Source organism: Trametes versicolor (genome assembly GCF_000271585.1).
Source record: "Trametes versicolor FP-101664 SS1 unplaced genomic scaffold TRAVEscaffold_4, whole genome shotgun sequence".
NCBI classification, from domain to species: domain Eukaryota; kingdom Fungi; phylum Basidiomycota; class Agaricomycetes; order Polyporales; family Polyporaceae; genus Trametes; species Trametes versicolor.
In genome coordinates, this window is record NW_007360324.1 from 2,797,265 (window position 1) to 2,816,935 (window position 19,671).

Here is a 19,671-nt window from a genome sequence, read left to right on the forward strand (position 1 = left end):
GGCGTTCGAGAGGGCACCCGACGCGCCGCCGTGCTTACGAGCTGTAGACGCGAATCACGTCTGCGAAAGTCTTGTCCAAGCTGGCCTGTAAGTGAAATCCCGAGGAACGGGCCGAACCCATCAGCAATCAGCCCTGTAAAACGTGCGACGCTGGCCACTTACGATTTGCGCCATGGCCGGGTTCTGCCGGGTGGGTATGAGGCCGATGATGGCGAAGGCGAGCGCCTGTATGAACGGAAGGGATGAGCGCGAAGCACACTGTGAGGAGATCGGGCACCGACATCGACGATGGCCTCGAGGCCGCGCAGGGCAGCGGCAATGTCCGGCCCGACGAAGGGGATGTTGGCGATAATGCCCTGCGAGTAAGGACAGTGACGGTCAGACGCGGTCGTGCTCTGAATGCTGCCGTTCAACGTACATGCTTGCCGATGATGGCGTTGAGCAGAGCCCTGGAAGCAGAGGGGGTGAGCAAGTGAGCTGCAAGTCTCGGAGGACAGCGTAGGCCGCTTACTGGTGGACCTCGACAAACGTGACCAGGACGTCGACGATGTCGCCCGCGACATCGTCGCCGAACGGCTTCGGGTCGGGCTGCAAGGCAAATATCCGCGTTAACACATCGTATCCACTATATGAATGCAAGACAGGCATCATGGCACGCACGACGGTAATCGCCTTGGTGAGCTCCCTGCAGGTGTTCCCGATGGTGAGCAGCCCGGGCGCGATTTTCTGCGGGACCGTCAGCGATGTGCAGAATGCGTTGGAGCAGAGGTATACTGACGGCAGCCTGGGAGGGGGCGTTGGCGATGGTGACTTTGTCGACGATGGTCTTGAGGTTGCTCGACGCGTCGGTGACCTGCGTGATCCCGGTTATGATGACCGCGGCATCCTGGGCGACGACGCTGAGTGCGCCGAGCACGAGGGCGCCGATGGCGGGGAGAACGTTAAGGAACTTCATGGTTGTGAAACGGGGTGGGGAGAGGAGGCTGGTCGACGTGCACGTATTCGAGTGGTATCGAATGGCGAGGGTGGACCAATAGTCGGAGGTATATATATCGCGCAGTGTCGTGTACGACGAGCTACATTTGGGAGGCACTGGAGCGCTGCCAATAATTTGAGCATGATTATTCCCTTCTGTCAGCGTACGCATACCGAAAGAAAACGGGGGCGACGAACCGCTAACAAGGTCATACGGATTCCCATTCCGGTATTGCACATCGGTGTAACGGAACGCCGGACGTGCGCTTCGGTTTTCCGTCTGCATCGAGACACGACACGACATTCGTTGTCGCGATCGCGCCCAAAAGTGCCAGAGAATCGGTAGGAGAATGACGTTATGACGTTGATATGTGGGGTACAAGAGGAGGCGCACGCATAATGGCTGCTCGAAGCCAGAAGCCCGACACGTGGAGAGGCCGGGCTCTTCGACGTTCGGGTCAGGCGACAGCGAGCAGCGAAGTCGTTCGCGCGGGCGCGCCGCTAGATCGTTTACGAGGTTGTTCGGGATCACGTCCCCATTCAGGGAGGCCATGCACTGCATCGGTCGGAAGGAGGTGACGCAATTCCCGAGTTGGAGACCACGGTCGTGTACTATGGCGGCAGTTTGACGGTCGACACGGAGTGATCCTTGGAAGAAAGACATGCAGTAGCACTGAGTACTGACGAGCGTTGAAAGCGAGAATCATCTTGCCGTGATTGACCAAGCTTCTGTGAAATCTCATAAACGTGATATGAAATGGGGTGATTTGCGAGCGTATCCACAAAGACCGAAAGTAGATGCACCTCCGTACTGAAGCCCGCCTCGATCCGCGCCCGCCATATTGCCTAGTCATCCCATCATTGTTGATAGATAAACAAGGCTTATAATCAACGACATACCTTACTACGCCGTCAAACGTGTCAAGCGCCGCCGCAGTGTTTCAGTAATAGGCAGCCAACGCGGCGTCGAGGGCGCCGTTCATTTTGTGCTGCAGCGAAAGGAGAGGGTATTAATGGCTCTTCGTAATTCGACGACATGTGCCCCCGCCACTCACGAAAAGCGCATTGGCCTCCTCTTCGCGCGTCGGAACGACGCGAGCGAGAGCGTCTTCGGCGCCCTAGGGGCAATGTAAGCCACCGATACCGGTGACGCAATGGGCGGCCCTCTCACGATCGTGGCGCTATGCAGGGCCTGGAGTCCTTGAGCAATTTCCGCCTGGGAGGCGTGCTTCGAAGCTAGGTGCTACAACGATTTCCTGATCAGAGGGAGTGCTTCACGCCAAGAGGAGCGGCATCAATTGAGTCATCGACGTACGCGCTTCTCGATGAGTTCATTCATAAGAGTCCTGTTGTCACGGGTCAGAGCGGGTTCCAGTGCTGGGAGGAACGACTTACTGCTGAGCGTTCACAAAGATGGCGAGGCTATCGATCGCGTTCCGGGCCTGTTCGTCGTCCATCTCCGTCGCATTAGACTACAGAGCATATCAGGCGAGATGACGATCATCTACGACTCGTCACTCACGGCCTGCCTGATGTACTTGGTCCCGACGACCGCCATGCCGTACAGCCCTGTCACGATTTTCTGCATACAAGTTCAATATAGGAGAAGGCATCGCGTGTTATGTTGGTGGCGATGCATGCACTCACGGGGCTCTCACGATTGAAGTTAGAGGAGCTGAGACCGAACGTAACAGCCTGAACGTCGTATGACACGGCAGTGACTTCGTCAAGGTCGACGACGGTATCAGTAAATATCGATTGTTGGCCAGCGGCGCCCCACGTTCCGAGGATGACCGCTGCGATGGCTGGAATGATGCTGAAGCTGAAGAGTTGCATCTCGAGGAACGCTGCGTCGACGTGATCGTTGAGAGTGGCGATGAGTGCAGAGGCGAGGTTGTTGAAGGAAGGAACGCAAACGGCGCTAGGTACAGCCTAGGTTCTGGGCGACTTGACGCCTTTATGTACGCGGCAGATTTATGAGCGTCTGGATGAACTTTGGAGTGAATGTAGAAGGAGAGCGTACATCTGTGCACGCGTTCCGTATCCTCGAAAGGAGGTGCATTGCGAAGATGGGTTGTATTCGGCTCAGTGACGACTTCTCGTCGCGATCACCGGCGAGGTTGGTCTACATTCACACCCTCTGTCGAATAGGGCACATACTAGTGCGCCGGCAGGGTGAAAAAGATAACTCTGTGGATGATGAGTTGGATCCGGCCGAAGTTGCCAGTCACTTACGAGCACCCCCATCATATGTACAACCGCAAGACGAAGGGCTGGGAATGATGAGCAATCAACTTTCTTCGAGGGATACGGACGACCGCCACAATTACGAGGATGCTAACCTGGGGTCGAAGCTGCAATGCACATCTGGTTGCAGCCGCAAAATACTAACGAAACTCCGCGTAGTAGGGGGGGCGCGTCATGTATACTGTAAGTCGCGTACGTGCAAGTCTCTTCAATTTGAGCTGGCAGGCGCAGGCGCTCATATGGCATGCACCCAATGGAGAACGAGTACAAACGCTAGATTAATAGTAAGCAGTCCCATCTTAATTGCAGTGACTGCTACGTACGGAGGTAGACGGAAAGTCGACATGAAAAGTCAGGGAAAGTCGGCCTGGTGGTCGTGCGCAATACTGAACGCCTCGGCAAGTGCCGGCGAGGCGCCTTTCCGGCACTGCTTTGCTGCGGTACTCAGTCCGACTTAAGTTCAATTTTTTGGATCCACCGTCACTACATGAGTGATGATATATAGCCTATTTAGTTCACACATCAACCCGGTCCACCTATTATGCTGGCGTATGTTTTTGGTAACACCGTTCCAGCAAGAACGTGGTTAGGGATGACAATCGAAATGAATCGGATTGCTCAGAACTCGGGGTACAGGACAACGCAACGCAACCATGGCACCATTGAAGGAGTCGGCGTGCGGGCGAAGGGAGTTTGCATGGATTAAGTATTGTCAGCCCGTCGGTCGGATGAATCGACGGTAGGCTACAGAGATTTCCATTGTTACTGCCCCAGAACCAAAAACGTAAAACATCAGAGAGTCGTGAGAGTACCGTAAGTAAGTAAACTACATGTACAACATTCCACTTTAAAGGCTACGCTTAGTCGAGCGCGCCATTACCGTTACAATAATCTACGTTGCCCACCGCGGGGTTGCCCCACCACGTCGGGAACGGCTTCGGCACGCCCGACGCGCCGAACACGGCGAATGAGAGGATGAAGATCATAACCTGCGCTCCGCCGTCGAGCGCACCGCCGAGGATGAAGTTGTACTTCTTGTACCACGCGGGGTGGTACCGCCTCAGCCACAGCTGCGACACCAACCCGACGATGATCGCGGACATCACGGGCGAGTTCGTGCCGGACGACATCCACTGCGCGTACTGGTAGATGATGGGGAGGACGATGCTGTCGGTGCGCAGGCCGGCGATCGTGGGGTAGCGCTGTAGAGTGAAGTGTGAGCACGGTGCGGGGACATAGACAAATGCAACGGATTACGCACTTTGGCGAGGAGCCACTGGATGAATGTGGGGATCATGCCGAAGACGAGGGAAAGGGGGATCCAGATATATGGCCCGTGGGGACCGTAGAGCTGCTTCGCAAGTGACCAGGTCACTGCGGCGCTGTTCAAGCTCTGCGGGTACTGACCACTATACAAGACTGTCAGATCATACATATGCTCGGCGTCCAAAGCGGTACTCACCTCCAAACGTTCGTACCACGAGGGTCGAGCAGGATGTCGCGCTGTGCATCCACGACGGAGACCATGACGACTGTAAAGGTTTGTTAGATGCGCGCGGAGGCCTCCTAGGACGAGATCCTTACCGTAGTTCACGATCGCGCCAAGGATAGTACCCCAAATCTGCGTGAGGAACATGGCGCGGGGCGGGATCTTCAGGTATTGGCCCATCTTCAGATCGCCTGCGAGGTTGATAGACGTCGAAATGACGTCGTGGCTCCACATCGAGAACTACAAGAAACAGGTAAGCACGGCGTAGAAATGTGGGCAAGCTAGGGAAGGGGAACGCACGTAGAGGTTGGCTACGGGCTTCCCGGGGTTGACTGCGCCGGCGACCATCTTCATCAGCTGGTTCGTCGCGATACCGTTACCCATGCGCGCGTACAGCGTGGTCGAGAAGGGGGTGATGAAGGCTACATTATACGCAACAGCTCAGCATGCGAAGGAAGGATGAAAGAAAGGCATGACGCACCTCCGAGCAGGAGAGAGAGGATGTACGCCCACCACGGGAGAGTAGTCTGGCCCTTGAACACGACGATCAAGCCTGTTACACCCATTCTCGTCAGCAACACTCGTATCACTCGAAGCCCGGATTCACTTACCAGCAAAGAAGGACAACGCGAGTAAGCAGAGATACCACCACCATGGTACCTCGTGGTAGTTCTTGTTCACGATCTATACGCCATGATGCGGTCAGCTCCGCTGGGGGACTATGCCGTTGGGAGCGTACCTTCCAGTGGGGGTCGGGCTGGGTCTTGGCACGCGCCTGCTTGAAGGAGTCCCAAACGGAAGGGCCCCAGAAGAGCACTGTGTGGGCGATAAGGCCACCGATCTACACGCAGGGTCAGCTATGCATTCGATTAGACAGGGGTAGCCAAAAATACGCACGCCGAGGTTGGCACAAAGGTTAGCCCACGCGTTCGAACCTGAACAGATACGGGTGGTAAGTAAGCAGTCACGGCGAGATACGCAAATTGTACGTGCCGGTCAACGCTGGAAGACCAATCTCCTCTAGCGCGGTCTGGTTGAGGGTGAAGGTGGTGCCGAAGATGGCGGTCTGGTTGTACCGCGTGCCGCTCTGAGAGTACAGCGACGTGGAGAGCATCGGGAACGCTTTCGACTGTGCGCGCAAGCATCATGAGGGACGCCCCAGCGGTGAGGGGAACAAGAGTACTTACGTTCCAGACGTCCGAGTAGTAGATGCCCATGATGGCGATGTAGCAAACCGCATACCCCACCCACGAGTTGGCTGCAGGCACACGGCGATCAGAATTCTGCAGTTCGATGGTAAGCTGTACGGCCATCCTTACCTTGCTGGATGAGCGGGAAGCTCATGTATACAGAGGTGATGTACTGCCAGTCGAGCGAGAGACTCATAAAGCCGAGGCCCTCGTTACCGTCCGTGCCCCCGAAGAGGTTCGTGATCACATCCTGTGCGCCGATGGGGACATGCTGCGTCGCGAGGCAGAATATGTTGATGCCGTTCAGGAGCGGGAAGACGTAGGCCGGGAAGATCTCCCAGATGAACATGCCCGTGAACGCGCCCCAGAAGAGCTTCAGACGTTTGTGGTTCGCGGCGCTGTCGAAGTGAAGAGCTACGGGGAGCAAGGTGAGATGAAGTACTGTTATCATGGGGGTGGACAAGCGTACTTTGGAAGATGGACACGGTGGGCAGGTTCTGTGCGTGACTGTCAGGGTTCGCCTTATGAATACCGAGATAAACGATGCGACTTACACCCCAGTAGACCATCTCGCTAGGGTATACGGTGAGGGGACGCAAAAGGCCCACGAGACCGTAACTTCGAAGGCCGTCAGTAAGCAGCCCGAGAAGTAGAGAGAAGAACAAAAACGTACCCGAAGCAGGCGGTGGAGAAGGTAGCGAGTACAGCAGTGGTGGCTTCTACATTCGTGTCGTAGTAGAGCTGCAGAGAACCACGTTCAGTGACGGACCGACAGTGACCATAACCGAACGACTCACGCGCTGCACAGCGAAGTTCATAACAGCGGCGCTGCCACCCGCCGCAGTGGAAGCAACCAGAGAAGCAACGACATGCTATGGTCACGTTAGACCTCTGCAGGCTGCGAGACAAAGGAACGAACGTACCTCCTTGATCTTGAACTCGCCAGGATTGAAGAAGTGCAGGGCCGGGCCAAACCGGGCGAACCGAGTGTTCTCAACCCACTCACGACGCGGGAGATACTTGGCCCACGCGACTCCAAAGCTGTAGATGAGCAGGAGGAGGAAGACCGTCGATATCGAGACCTGGACGGGCTTGAAGAGGTAAATCTACGCGCCGAGGGATAAGGTGTGAATAAGAGTGTGCATAAGGAAATAGCCGACATCTAGTACGTACCTGACAGAGGGCAGCGCCCAGCCCGGCGAAGACCGTCCCGAGCAGGAGCGAACGGAAGGTGATTGCGGGGTCACCGTCGTCACGGGTGTCGACGAGGTAGCGCGAGACGTCCCAGCCAGTCGTGATAACAGGCTCGCCGTTGACGTACCGCACCTTGTGCTCCTCGTCGTACTCCGACTTGCCGTCCGGCTCGCCGTCCTTGCCAGACCCGAGGGAGGAGTCGGAGCTGACCCGCTTGGTGAGCTTGGTGTCATGGCCGAGTCCCGCCTTCTCGTCGAAGGAGTCGGTGGGGGACTGGCCGCCCTGTGCAGCAGTGAGCTGAGGGAGCTGTTCGACGCCGTCCTGGGAAGCCATGGGCGCGGGCGAGGAGCGTTGAAGCAGCTAGAGCTGAGGACTGCTGGGGAAGGCCAGTCGGCGTAGACGGATTATATGTACCCTTCTCGAGCTCCATCCCGTATGGAGAAGGTCTAAGGTCCACGGTCCGCGGCCGAGTACGACATGGCGCCTCTGCCTGGTGTAATTCTCTCGAACGTCCTGCGGCCATGCGACCACACGGAGCCCAAGAGGACCTGCTCTCGGTGCCTATCTGATTTGTGCAGGGAGCGCGACGGGTTATTCCAGCGCCCGGCTAGACCTCACGTCTCCGCCCTACCGCCGGTGGATTCTGACCCAAACGTAGAGATTGCGCAATCGCGGAGAGTCGTTACAACGACGGAGCTGGCAATGTCCATGCGGTTCCTCCGATCGTGATGGGTCTGCATAGAAATCTAGATGCCAAGATTGGTTAACCGTTTCGTACTTAAACTGCGGCACGCGGGGCAACGGGAGCCTAGCGAATACCTCGAGTCGCGCGAATGAGAGCTCGTGGAACACCAAAAGCAGGCCACAAGCGCTGATAGGAGCCGGAAAGCGTATCGCAGGCGAGCCTCGCAGCGATGGATACCACCCACCTGGGCTTGATCTGGGTCAGCTATTTTGAGTTTCGGAGAAGTTGTCGGTGGGCCGGAGAATCGAGCAGCGCCCAAATCCACTCGTCGCGTTGGAAGATCCAAGCATCCTTGAAAAAGTGCCAGTGCACGCGGGAAGCGTCATCTTCAACATCCAGTGCGTGCTGGGTCCCGCGCGTGTGTCCCTGATCGGTTAACGCTGTCCAGATTGTCTGCGATGTGGCCAAATTGAGTCCACGCAAAACATATCGCGGCGCTGCACTGACGGGCTGAAGATTTACGCCCGGGAGTAATCACACGACCATGGTATAGTCTTTTGTGATCTTTTAAGTCCGTCTCCGCTCGACTCCGAACATTGTACGTCTTCAAGAAGTGTTCGCCGTAAGAAGGCCGTTTGAACGTTCGCAGTGGCCGAGGGCCCCGAGCCTGAAGGAAGCAGCCTGGGAACCCGCCTAGCAGGCAACCACGAGGTCTTGCCCTCACCTTGCGGGGTCACCAGATCAAAGTGCGCCAAGGGCGTGAGCGGTGCGAGATAAACGGATGCATCGAACACATCCCGGAGGCCGCCTTCCTTCCTATCGCCGCCACGTACCGTTGACGGACGGCCGGCGGGCGTGGTCACACTTTTATGAGTATAGCGTCTGAATGCCTATGTGGATGAGTAGCTTCACACGACTCAATGCCGCCCTGAATACGCACGACAGGCAGGCGCATGAGGCCTTGTAATCATCAATGGCGTGCTGAGTGGCGGCATGTCAGAGGCGTAGACTTACTCCCGGGCAGTGATACACTGACCATCATGGCCCACCGGTGTCTCTTCCCAACTCCATGCACAGTTACGGGCACACTTTCGGCGCTGATCGTGGGGCGAGATCCAGAACATGTTTTGCCGACTAACGCTATAAGCTCGCTCGGGCCCCCCGGCGCCGGTATGCTTCTTGAACTAGCCCATTTCTTGTACAAGTAGGCCGGCAGTCTTGGCTAGGCACGGTGCCTACATCCTCCGGTCCTGCAAGCGCGATCAGTTACCTCGACAGGAATTGGATGCAGACATCCGTAGGATGTATAGCTTGCGTCTGGAGCACTCACGTTCGCTTCCGCGTCCTACTTTTCATATCCTGTGTCACTTCCGAGCGTTCGTCGCCGTGCCTTGAACCTAGTATATTCAACGGAGGGCATAAGTGTCATCATTCCTATAACGCTGCGCAGCTCGCCCGCGAATGCGATAAGGACGATGCGTACCTCCTCGAACGGTCGATAGAGCGCCCCGCGGTCCCCGCTGCCCACGCTGCTGCCAAGACAAGAGATAAGTGATCACGTACATCCGTCGACACCATGGACGTGTGCCTGCGGCGAGCGTTGTGCGGACGCAACACTTAGATTGCGCGAGGACGTCCGACGCATCGACATGGCGGTAGCAGGAGTACCGCCTGGAGCAGACGCCACAGGCGCGCTCCGGGTCGATCGCACCTCCCGTGAGCGTATCCCGCGTGCACACCCCCACGAGGATACTCGCCACCACTGTGCCACGATCGGGGATGTATCGATGAGCGTCCGATCACGAGTCAACGTGCACCCATAAGTAATTATACCTGCGCGATCACGGATTCGTGAGATGGCGTTCTCAGTGCGAGCCGTGCCTCGATGGTGTCAACACGCACCACAAGTAATAATGAGTTGACCCGGTCCTTCGTATACGCTGCTGGGATCTGTCAATATTGGGCTGAAAGCTAGAACGTCAGGAACAGCGCAGTAAGTCCAGGTACATCCAGTCCAGATATTGGCAGCCGGGGGTCGCGTGTGCTCTGATGAAGAAAAACTGAATGAATTTTGCGTATCTGTAGACTGTCTGCGGACCCAGATCGTAGTGCCTGTTTCAGCTCCTAAGAGCCTCCGCATCGATCTCTAGGACCGGCACCCATTTCCTTACGTAGCCCTCCACTTCGACCACGGACACGAGGTAGATGTGCTTGAACGTAATCTCGTCCAGTCCGATGACCCACGCCGGAGCCGAACACTCCGTGTGTCTGCGCCTCTACGATAGATCTTAAGGGTGAGATGGTACACGAGCTAGGAAAGGAGGAAAGACCCACGGTAACCGCTAATACCCAATCTGCTAGAGTATGGCAGACCATGTCGAGCAAGTCGACCTTCGTCAAAGGAGCGGTGCCCGCAGCAACTTCTTCGGGCACGGCTACGTAGCACGTGTGGGCGTCATATCCAGGCCACTTATGGAACCGGATACAGTTAGCGTCATCGTGAGCAGCTGCGAGGAACACATACACTCACCTGACACTGGTATAATATCTTCCAATCGTCCACAAGTTCGTCCAAGCTCTCGTTGGGATCGTCGAGGCATGTGTGCGTCTTCCTCTTTTCTGAGAGCCGGATCCAGTCTGCGAGGGATACGCCGCGCGCGCCCTGAGACCGGAAGTCTACCACGTTTGCCGCGATATTTTGGGAGAAAGGAGTGGGTAAGGGAACGCGAGAAGAAACTTCCTGCTCCAACGTGGAGGACGAGTAGCCAGAGTCGACTTCGTGGTCGCTAGAGGATGCCATCGAGCCACTGAAGGATGGTGTGGATACGGTGAAGGGTCGAGCGGGAACAGGTTTTGCGGTCAGAGCAGCCACACGGTGTTGATGCAACTTCAACGATGGGACCGTGACATGGTTGGTCTGGCTATGCACCGCCTCGCTTTGGATGATGTGGCTTATGCCCGAGAACAATGGCCTTTGTCCAGATCCTGAGCATCCGAGGAAGTTAGGCGAGTAATGCTTGAACAGGGCGTGCATTGCGATGTCGATGAAGAGGTGAGCTACGACTGAACGATATGGTGGGTGGCGCGGGGGTGCAAGGCAAGATGGCCCGAAGGAAGATGTTGGGAGAGAAGCGAAGCTAGCTCAGATGAGTTTTATATGTCCAGTAGTCAAAGAGCGCAAGGCGCTGTGGCAGGCCATTACCTGCGGCCATGTCATTGTCGACAGCAAAGCAGTATCGCGTGCCACCCTTTGTCTCCGGCCCGGTCACTATCCATGCGAATAAACTTAACTTCGTGCAGTTCCCATGCCCGTTGGGTGAACGATAGGCGGGGTCATGACGTGGCGTAGTGGTTCACAGGGCGCTTATCCCTAGCTGACCTGTTCCCCGAAGCCCACGACAATCATCATGTTGACGATGTCAATAAAAATCTGGTGACGCGCGATCATTAGACCAAGAAAAACCAAAAACATGATGCTTACAATGTTATTAGAACTCTGAGATATACTGTACTGCAGCTGGACGATAAGTTGCAAAACCGTCTCGAATTGCAGAGATGGTGCGCACCGTAACGTCCCAAGATCGGCTTCACAAAACCAACCTCACAGCGTAAGCCGCCACCACAAACAGCAGTGCCAGAGCGAACCAGATAGCAAGGGGCGTCGGGACACGCCCCATCGCAAACGTCTCCTGCAGGGCTTGTTCCATATCCCGCGCCATAGCTTCCATCCCAAACTTCTCCCTCGCCCGCCTCTTGGCGCGTTCTGCCAGCTGCGCTCTGCCTGCCGCGGGTAAATCCACGATCTCCACTAGGGCCTCGGCCCAGACCTCGGGCTTCGGGGGTCGGAGCCATCCTGTTCGCTCGCTCGCGGGCTCGTCGACTACACTCTCAGTCGGGCCACCGCTGTTACACGCCAGGACGGGAAGACCACACACCATGCCTTCGACGGGCCCGATGCCGAAGTGCTCGTTGGTGGGTGTGTAGAGGAGAGCGAGCGTTGACGGGGACGTTAACAGCGCGGAGCGCTGCGCAGTCGAGAAGTTGAGTAGGAAGACGATGTCCGCGACCTCAGCTTCAGAGGTCGATGGTAGCGAGGGAAGAGCGACTGTGGAATTGGAGGGGGTTGTGATGGCGTAAGTCAGGCCATGAGCTTTCGCGCCGTCTAGTAACGATTGGAGCGTTTTCACGTTGTCCATGAGACGTGGGTCATATCCACCTGCGCTGCCATCAGCGTCGGAGGCTAAGAGATGTTGAGCAGACACTCACCCGCAAGAACTAACCGAGTTTTCCGTGAAGGAGCATTGTCACGAGAAAGCTTCCGTCTGAGCAGGGCGAACGAGTCTATGGCAAGCGCTGCGTTCTTCTTGCTCTCAAACCTATTGACTGACAACAGAGTCGGCCGATCCCTACAAGTGCGCTTTCAGTTTCAATTATACCCGATAGTTACGACCAGGTCATACGCACGACAGTATGCTTGTGATGTCAGCATCGCCTAGGTTTACGTCTACGGGCTTATAGGTGTCAAGGTTGATACCAGGGTATACAACGCGGGGTGTTGCTTGAACGGAGGGGAAATGCCTCTTGAATACACCCTTCGTGAAATTCGAGTTCACGAGAATGGTGTCGGCCTGTCCTGGCAGCATTGTCAGCTGTAGACAGACTAAGGGCGCATGTGTAGCTCACTAGTCGCGATTTCCTCCACAGCATCCATAGGAAGTCTGTATATACGCTTCAGGAGACTTCCTTTGGGCCTCGCGCCTTCCACGTATGCACCACCGGACATTAACTTGTCTGGGAAGTGACAGTAGTACAACACGCGCGTGTGGGCGCCGAGTCGCAGGAATGGTATGCATGTCGGCAGCAGGTCCACAAAGTACACATCAAAGGAGGGCATAGACGAGCTCAGAAGATAGCGTGTGAGGTGCAGTTGACGAGCATGCGAGAACAGGACGTGTAGCTTGCCCTTGATTGCACGGGGGAATGGCGAGGAAACGAGGTGCACACGAAGAGTTCCTGTTGGTCTTTCTCCATCCTCGACCTATGATAATTTGACGGCGACATTTTCAGGACGCACCGTCGCGAGTCTCCTCAAAACAATGACCCCGGTCATGATGGGAGGTAAAGATGTCGACACTGTGTCCCAACTTCTGGAGACCTAGTGCAGCGTCGACTACGAGGCGCTCTGCGCCGCCTGTCCATACCATAAGCCTCTGTCTATGACAATTCGTCCTGCCGCCAGAGTACGCACCGATGCCAAGGTCCGGGTGTATGAACGCGATCCGCAGCCTGCGAGAAGACATGATAGTGCTAGCACTCAGGTCTTCGACAGTATTCCAAAGCAGACAAGTTGCAGACGTATCGTTTCTCGAGTTGCGCGCTGTGGTAAAGGTGGAAGCAGAATCGTGCGGACAACTAGTGGGCGTGATGGTGGACCAGAGGAAGGTGTTATGCCGAGACGTCATGAAGCTGCGGTGCTAATTGCATTATAAATAGTTCTAACCTCTATCAGTTCAAACTGTGACTGCGAGTGAATTTCTATCAAGCGGCTAAGTGGTGCTTATCCCAAGTACTTATCCACTATCGAAGAGTATCGAAGGGCGCTTGCCTGACTCTCTCCTGCACCACGGTGACCTCTGGCATCCTGCAACTTGCAGCTTGTGGCTTGTAGCTGGTACTCAGTCTCGATACTCTAAAGCTAAACGGCGACTTCGTCCTTGCCTTTGGACTCGCGACTCGCTGTTTTGTCTAGCGCACTGGCTGGAGAGTTCTAGTTGTACTACATAGCGAAGAAGAAGAGCAGGCAAGACATGGCGTCGTCTGCTTCATTGCCTGTGCTCTTGCCCTCAAAAACACTCCCTGTCTCACTACAAGAGGACGCCAGGCTAGCATGGAAGCCCAAGCGCAATCTGGAGGTCCCGAATCCACCTCCAACGGAGGATCCCAAGGCCATTGAGATGGACATGGCGCGACAACTCGCAGACGGCAAACCTGTGAAGAAAGTTCGCCCACGGAGAACAGTCGACTACGGAGGCGGACTCGGGAGATGGGCATTAGTGCGTTAATCAGTCTAGCTCGCATGAAACACGCGCTGAGCCTGTCTCGCAGCTCCGGAAGATGCGGCCAAACGCGACATACGTGCCCTACCTAAGGCCCGCGCCGCCGTACATCATTGACGTAGGGGTGGACGTTTGGGCATGTACGGAGTGCGGAGGCTCAATATATCTCGTGTGTAGCTCCTGCCGCCAAAGGCGTACCCAGACAACCCCTCGACCTCGTTGTGCACCAAGTTCGTGCACACATCCACCAACAAGATTCGGTGTCCCGTCAATTGCGTCGTGGTCAGTACAATGCAATACCTCCCGCGTCTTTCCTATGTGCCCTCAAAACTGAATCATGGCCGTGCGTAGTGGACGCCAGAAGCGCGTCGGATACTGACGGGTTCAACGAGTGGCGAGTTCACGCTATGGAACGGCCTGACCTTCAACTTCGAAACGATTTTGCAGGCGCATGACTCGGCAGTGCGCACAATGAAGTTCACGCATTCCGGCGCGTTCCTCGCGTCCGCGGACCAGAACGGTGTCATCAAGTACTTCCAGCCGAATATGAACAACTTGACGGCGTGGACGGGCCACCGCGAGGCTATCCGTGGTCTCAGTTTTAGTCCTGACGACACTAGGTTTGCTACCGCAAGTGATGACTCTACCATCCGGCTGTGGTCGTTCGAAGAGCAGCGCGCAGAACGAACATTGACAGGTCTGTTTCCTCAGAGCTGTACTTCGCATACAGCCGCTCATCTGCAACAAAGGTCACGGTTGGGACGTGAAATGTGTTGAATGGCATCCTTCAAAGGGGCTCCTAGTCTCTGGTAGCAAGGACAACATGATCAAATTCTGGGACCCTCGTACAGGAACCGTGCTCTCCACATTGTACGTGACTCTCACCGCAATCCGTCGGCCAATCACCCATTCCGCGCAGGCATTACCACAAGAACACAGTCCAAGCTCTCGCGTGGTCGCCGAATGGCAATCTCGTCGCCAGCGCATCGCGAGACCAAACGGTCCGGGTCTTCGACATCCGCGCAATGAAGGAGCTCCGGCTCCTCAAAGGCCACAAGAAAGAAGTATGCTGTGAGTACCCCACATCTTCGCCCCTTGTACCGCACTTAATGGACATCCCCACCCAGCCGTGACCTGGCACCCCTTCCACCCGCTCCTTGTCTCCGGCGGCTCCGAGGGCGCGATCATGCACTGGGACCTCTCCTCTTCCTCCGAACCGCCCGTCACACAGTCCGCATCGCACCAGCCCGGGCCGCGCGCAACGCTCTCGCAGGCACACGACTCGAACGTTTGGTCGCTTGCCTACCACCCGCTGGGGCACATCCTCGTCAGCGCGTCCAACGACCACACCACGCGCTTCTGGTGCCGCGAGCGCCCCGGAGACGCCTCTTCCGTCTTCAGTGGCGGCGGCGAGAAGCCGCCCGAGATCACCGACACGTCCGGCCAGGACGAGGACGAGGAGGCGATGGTCCCCGGTTTCGGTTTTGGGGCGGCGGGGGGCGCAGCTGGCGGCGGCGGCTGGTGGGGCGGCAAGGAGGAAGACGGACGGGACGGCGGTATGCCGCAGTCGGCGTCGACCGGCGGTGGCGGGGGCCCCGGTGGGTTCCCGTCGTTCGGGCAGTCGAGCGCGATGGACACGAGCGAGGATATGATCCCCGGGATTGGCGGGTTCGAGAGCGCGAGCTCGGGCCCGGTGTCGGGCAGGCAGAGCGGGCCGCTGCCGTCGCAGGAGGAGATCTTTGGGTCTGGAGGCCCGCCCGAAGGCGGGGACGACTGGAACAGGGGAGGTGGGGATGGTGATGGTGGTGGGCGCGGACGGGGTAGGTGGGGCAGAGGTGGTGGACATCGTGACCGCGGCGGGTACAGAGGCGGCGGAGGCGGTAGAGGAGATGGCGGTGGTGGCGGGTATGGCGGCGGTGGACGTCGTAACCGGTATTGAGAACGGTTGCGAGAACATCGACTCGTTCACACCATCTGTTGTGTGTATTGTCTGTCCTATACATCTGCGCGTATATGTTGCTTTGCGAACCCAGCACATCAACTTGTCAGTGGAACAAGGAAGAAGCCACCACGTTCTTCGTCGGCCACTCACAACTCACTCCTTTGAATTTAAAAGTGGTCCTTCGCACCGCAATAAGTTTCACTCAAATGCGGCAGCATATTATGTATCAACGAAAATCATCATTGAATGCGTCATAAAGAGAATCGTAAGGACGTGAAACGGTATGTATGCCTGTCTCTCGTCATGGATGCGTATGTGTATGGACCAGATCGGGGCAAAATGGTGCCGGATGGGCCGCGGATGGGTGAGGTGAGGGGGAGCAGCGGGAACGGGGGAACGGGAATGGGAATGGGAATGGGAATGGGAATGGGAATGGGAACCACAACCAAAATACAGTACACATCGAAGGCCTGGCGCCCGACGCAAGATCCAGGGTAAGGGATGACAAAACGGCGTAGCCTGTAGAGCGCAGAGATGGCGCTGAAATCGGGGGCTACTGGGGATAAAGGGGACGGGTAGGGGGGACGGGGTGGGGGACGGGGATGGGGTAATGCAAGTCAGGGTAAATGTAAAACTGGAGAAGATGGTGGGAATTGAAAGATATAAATATCATGCGTGGCACGGCAAATGTCCACGTAGTGAGGTCGTAATGTGCAGTTTTGTGCCTCTATCCCCCGCCTATCGGTCGGGGACGCACGTCTATGATGGACTCGCGCCCGTGTATCTATTGCGCGACGGACAACATCGACGGCGACGTCTGTCCAAACATGCCCATGCTGCGCGCAGTGGGCGTCGTGTTCCCGCTCATCGAGACGACATCGTCGTAGCTCGGGGAACGTGTGGGTGCCTCGCCGGGCGAGAGCATGTAGTTCGGATTCGGCGCCGAGAGGAACTCCTCTACGCTCGACGCGGAGTGCGAGCGGTGGATTGCCTCTGGCTGCGCATCCAGGAACGGGTCGCCTGCTCCACCACCGGTGTAGTAGCAGTACCTGTGCATTGGAGCCCCGTCAGCCACACGGATATCAACCTGACCGGGACTCGAACGCACCTGTTCAGAAACACGCTGTAGCTGTCACTCTCCACCGGACTACGTAGCCCACCGACATCTCCACCCAGAACGTTATACGGTGCGCCGTCAACAGGTGACCCCGATGGCGAAGACGATTCGGACGTGGTCACGGACGGCGTCGACTCCGCGCTGCCACCCATCTCCACATACCACGCCGCCTGCTCTTGAGTGCCGACCGAGCGCGGAACAGACATCGGACTGAGCGCATCTGCGCTGGTAGGCGTCCGCCGGACAGCGCCAGACGAGTGGTGCGAAAGGCCCAAGTCGAAGTAGCCGCGCTGGTGATTCCGCCCGCGACGGCGGCTCATGGCTGCCACTGGGGTGTCCTCGAGGGCCGCATCCACGGGGAGCGAAAGCGTGGGCGTGTCCTCGGAGTCAAGGATGCGCGGAGAGCCGCGCGTAAGGGAGTGTACATCCTCGAACACCTTCTTGACACCGGCCCGAATGGGGAACTGAGGTATCGAGTTGGGATAGGTGCTCGTGCGTGCATGCGTGACGCTCTTGGTCGCGATCGGGGTACGCGTCCACGGGCTCTTCAACGACTGGGCAAAGTCGTACCGGGAGGAGAGGGAGGTTGTCGCTTCCAGGGTGAACGACTCCGCGCGGGTCTTGCGGCCTTCAGCCACGTACCCGCCGACGGTCTCCCGTCCCTTGACGACGTTCTCGAGCTTGCTCTTGAGCGAGGCGAGGCCAGAATCCGCGGATGTCGAAGTGCTGATCCGGGACACCTTAGCGAACGTGACCTTGTAGTTCTGTCCGTCGTTGTTGTCCCAGATCTCGCGGCCAGCGACGTTGTAGCGGAGCGCGAAGAACATGGTCTTCTCCTCGATCCGTGCAAGCATGTCGCCCAGACGTATCGAGAACGAGAACCGGTCGAACACGCCCGCCTCGATGGAGTCCGAGTACCGCGCCGTAACCTCGCTCGTCGTTTGCCACGAGTCGACGGTGAACCGAACTGCGACCCACTTCTCGAACGCAAGATTGCGCACGCGGACGGTGCCGTTCAGCACGGTTCCCTCGGACGAGAGCTCGAGCCGTTCGAACGCGATGTCCGCGTCCAAGCGAGGCGATGCCGGCATGTTGACGACTTGCATCGTAAGCGTCTTGTCCTCCGTCCGCTTGCCGTATATTGCGCTCGGGAAATCGCTCTCCGTTCCACTCGTGTCCGTCGGGCTACCCTGGCGAGAGATCGCGAGCGGCTTCTGCTCAGCCAGGAACAGTTTGACGTGCTCCAGCTTGGCGTCGAAGTGAACGGACTTGGAGCCCATCGGCGTTGCAGGTTCGCTCTTTGTCGACGCGATGTCCGTGACGACTGAGAGGTCCCCGCGAACGATCGGCCGCCGACTCTTGAGCGACGACTTCAGTGGCTCGCCCGATTTCTTCCGTGCTATACTCGCTGCGCTCTCCTGAGGGGCGGACACCGTACGACTGTTGCTGCCGTCCGAACGAAGCGCTGTAGACGAGTCGCCAAGAGGTGTCTTCAGTGTACCAAGGTCTATCCGGAAACCCAAGCGGGACGAGGAGGTGGACGGTCGGGGTGTTTCATTCCCCAACGCGTTTTCATCCGTATCGCATGCAGGGAAAGCGACAGCTCTCTCCGACGCGTTCTTGGCGTTGTGTACCGCTGGCGTGGGTGTCGAATCGGCGGGTGCACGAAGGGACTGCATCTTGGGTCTGCGGACGCGCTTGACACGCGGGTTGAGCATCTGGACATACGCTTCCGAGCTGCTCGACGAACTGGACCCCTCCTCTGAACCGCTCCGCCGTGTGGGAGATTCGACACGCTCCGGAGTGGGAGGCTGGACGACCAACGCGGCGGGGGTCGCGGGAGGGGAGTATAACGGTGCAGCCACCGCAAAGATGCTGTGAATGGCGGCGGCAGTCGAGGACGACGCCGTAGGTGTCCGTGAGGCCGATGCTCGACGGGGGATGCGGGGCAGGGGCGCCCCTGCGCTGTTGGTGTGCCGCGAGAGGGAGTAGTCCATGGGGGTGGAGTACGTGCGGGTGTTCACAACCGTGCTCATGTGGGATCAGTGTCCGTAGGGTCTGCGGAACATAAAGTGAGCATCATAAATATTGTGATGGAGTAGCTGACAGGGTGGCTGACGGGGGCGGCAGACGCGCGCGCCCGAGGAGATGACTGGATGCTCACCTGGTGATGTGACGTCGTTCGGGGGCTGGCGCTAGACCGGCGTGGCGAGAAGGTCGAGGACGAGAGAGTTCTCGTGACAGAAAGCGATAATTATAGAGGAAATAGTGTCGCCAGACGCGAGTCAAAGAACGCCGGGGAGCAGGGGGAACGACGGGACAAATTGAGCGAGACCGAACTGGGGGATCGTCGCCTGTGTCAGCCACCACGCTTCCTCGGTCCGCGACGCGGTAAAAATTCCGATGAGGCTCACCAGAGACAGATCCTCTGAGCAGTTTCCAACGCGCGGACGGGTCGAGCTTGGACGAGCTGGACGGGGCGGGGCGAAGGAGGTTCCTGTTTGTGAAGCAGAGTAAGACCAACACACTCACCGACTCGCCACTCCAGCAATCTATACGAGTACTCACCACGGGGAGACAGCAGGTGCGCTGTGGTGGGAATGACCTCTGAGCACGACGGACGACGGGAGGGGGGGACGTGGTCGTGGTCGTGGTGAAAGAGATAAGGGGGAAATAAAAGGCTTGGAGGTGAAAAGGTTGATGTCGCACGTGGGACCGTCTAGGCGGTGTCGCTCATATATTCGAACGATCACCTCGTCTGGATGGTCCAGAACGC

At 57.4% G+C, this 19,671-nt stretch overlaps 7 protein-coding genes across 7 annotated transcripts; 1 reads left to right on the forward strand and 6 right to left on the reverse strand.

Annotated features, from left to right (window-relative positions):
* Positions 1 to 34: 34 nt before the first annotated feature.
* On the reverse strand, positions 35 to 955 carry TRAVEDRAFT_19466 (uncharacterized protein; the record flags this gene model as incomplete). Its single annotated transcript, XM_008037840.1, has 7 exons — positions 35 to 85; positions 163 to 225; positions 282 to 356; positions 419 to 449; positions 512 to 588; positions 661 to 726; positions 779 to 955. The coding sequence occupies 7 exons, from the start codon at positions 953 to 955 to the stop codon at positions 35 to 37; spliced, it is 540 nt and encodes a 179-aa protein (XP_008036031.1).
* Positions 956 to 1,916: 961 nt separating this feature from the next.
* On the reverse strand, positions 1,917 to 2,811 carry TRAVEDRAFT_19467 (uncharacterized protein; the record flags this gene model as incomplete). The annotated part of the gene is made up of 6 exons (XM_008037841.1): positions 1,917 to 1,964; positions 2,031 to 2,093; positions 2,291 to 2,321; positions 2,371 to 2,447; positions 2,498 to 2,557; positions 2,623 to 2,811. 6 exons carry the CDS (start codon positions 2,809 to 2,811, stop codon positions 1,917 to 1,919), a joined length of 468 nt encoding a protein of 155 aa, XP_008036032.1.
* A 1,154-nt stretch (positions 2,812 to 3,965) lies between these two features.
* Positions 3,966 to 7,461, reverse strand: TRAVEDRAFT_57991 (oligopeptide transporter). Its single transcript, XM_008038305.1, has 18 exons — positions 7,075 to 7,461; positions 6,825 to 7,007; positions 6,699 to 6,773; positions 6,575 to 6,642; positions 6,456 to 6,519; positions 6,371 to 6,398; positions 6,031 to 6,315; positions 5,899 to 5,969; positions 5,705 to 5,840; positions 5,609 to 5,646; positions 5,451 to 5,552; positions 5,323 to 5,395; positions 5,193 to 5,264; positions 5,012 to 5,133; positions 4,807 to 4,951; positions 4,685 to 4,754; positions 4,484 to 4,631; positions 3,966 to 4,424 (listed from the first exon to the last, which is right to left on the reverse strand). Exons 1-18 carry the CDS (start codon positions 7,426 to 7,428, stop codon positions 4,083 to 4,085), a joined length of 2,376 nt encoding a protein of 791 aa, XP_008036496.1. The 5' UTR covers positions 7,429 to 7,461; the 3' UTR covers positions 3,966 to 4,082.
* A 2,436-nt stretch (positions 7,462 to 9,897) lies between these two features.
* On the reverse strand, positions 9,898 to 10,814 carry TRAVEDRAFT_46178 (uncharacterized protein; the record flags this gene model as incomplete). Its single annotated transcript, XM_008038180.1, has 3 exons — positions 9,898 to 10,056; positions 10,115 to 10,249; positions 10,311 to 10,814. 3 exons carry the CDS (start codon positions 10,812 to 10,814, stop codon positions 9,898 to 9,900), a joined length of 798 nt encoding a protein of 265 aa, XP_008036371.1.
* Positions 10,815 to 11,367: 553 nt separating this feature from the next.
* Positions 11,368 to 13,080, reverse strand: TRAVEDRAFT_46179 (alpha-1,3-mannosyltransferase ALG2; the record flags this gene model as incomplete). Its single annotated transcript, XM_008038181.1, has 6 exons — positions 11,368 to 11,996; positions 12,047 to 12,186; positions 12,245 to 12,413; positions 12,464 to 12,793; positions 12,855 to 12,971; positions 13,029 to 13,080. The coding sequence occupies 6 exons, from the start codon at positions 13,078 to 13,080 to the stop codon at positions 11,368 to 11,370; spliced, it is 1,437 nt and encodes a 478-aa protein (XP_008036372.1).
* A 654-nt stretch (positions 13,081 to 13,734) lies between these two features.
* On the forward strand, positions 13,735 to 15,775 carry TRAVEDRAFT_120503 (WD40 repeat-like protein; the record flags this gene model as incomplete). Its single annotated transcript, XM_008038856.1, has 7 exons — positions 13,735 to 13,833; positions 13,886 to 13,954; positions 14,014 to 14,118; positions 14,188 to 14,533; positions 14,586 to 14,706; positions 14,756 to 14,907; positions 14,964 to 15,775. The coding sequence occupies 7 exons, from the start codon at positions 13,735 to 13,737 to the stop codon at positions 15,773 to 15,775; spliced, it is 1,704 nt and encodes a 567-aa protein (XP_008037047.1).
* A 787-nt stretch (positions 15,776 to 16,562) lies between these two features.
* On the reverse strand, positions 16,563 to 18,931 carry TRAVEDRAFT_118944 (uncharacterized protein; the record flags this gene model as incomplete). The annotated part of the gene is made up of 2 exons (XM_008038857.1): positions 16,563 to 16,827; positions 16,887 to 18,931. The coding sequence occupies 2 exons, from the start codon at positions 18,929 to 18,931 to the stop codon at positions 16,563 to 16,565; spliced, it is 2,310 nt and encodes a 769-aa protein (XP_008037048.1).
* Positions 18,932 to 19,671: the final 740 nt, after the last annotated feature.

Excerpts from the sequence above, each read along its gene's own strand:
- TRAVEDRAFT_57991 (XM_008038305.1), bottom strand. The coding sequence starts at position 7,428 with ATGGCTTCCCAGGACGGCGTCGAACAGCTCCCTCAGCTCACTGCTGCA. Across the intron at positions 6,399-6,455 it reads GCGAGATGGTCTACTGGGGT|AACCTGCCCACCGTGTCCAT; the intron begins GTAAGTCGCATC and ends AGTCACGCACAG. Across the intron at positions 5,396-5,450 it reads AGCCCGACCCCCACTGGAAG|ATCGTGAACAAGAACTACCA; the intron begins GTACGCTCCCAA and ends CATGGCGTATAG.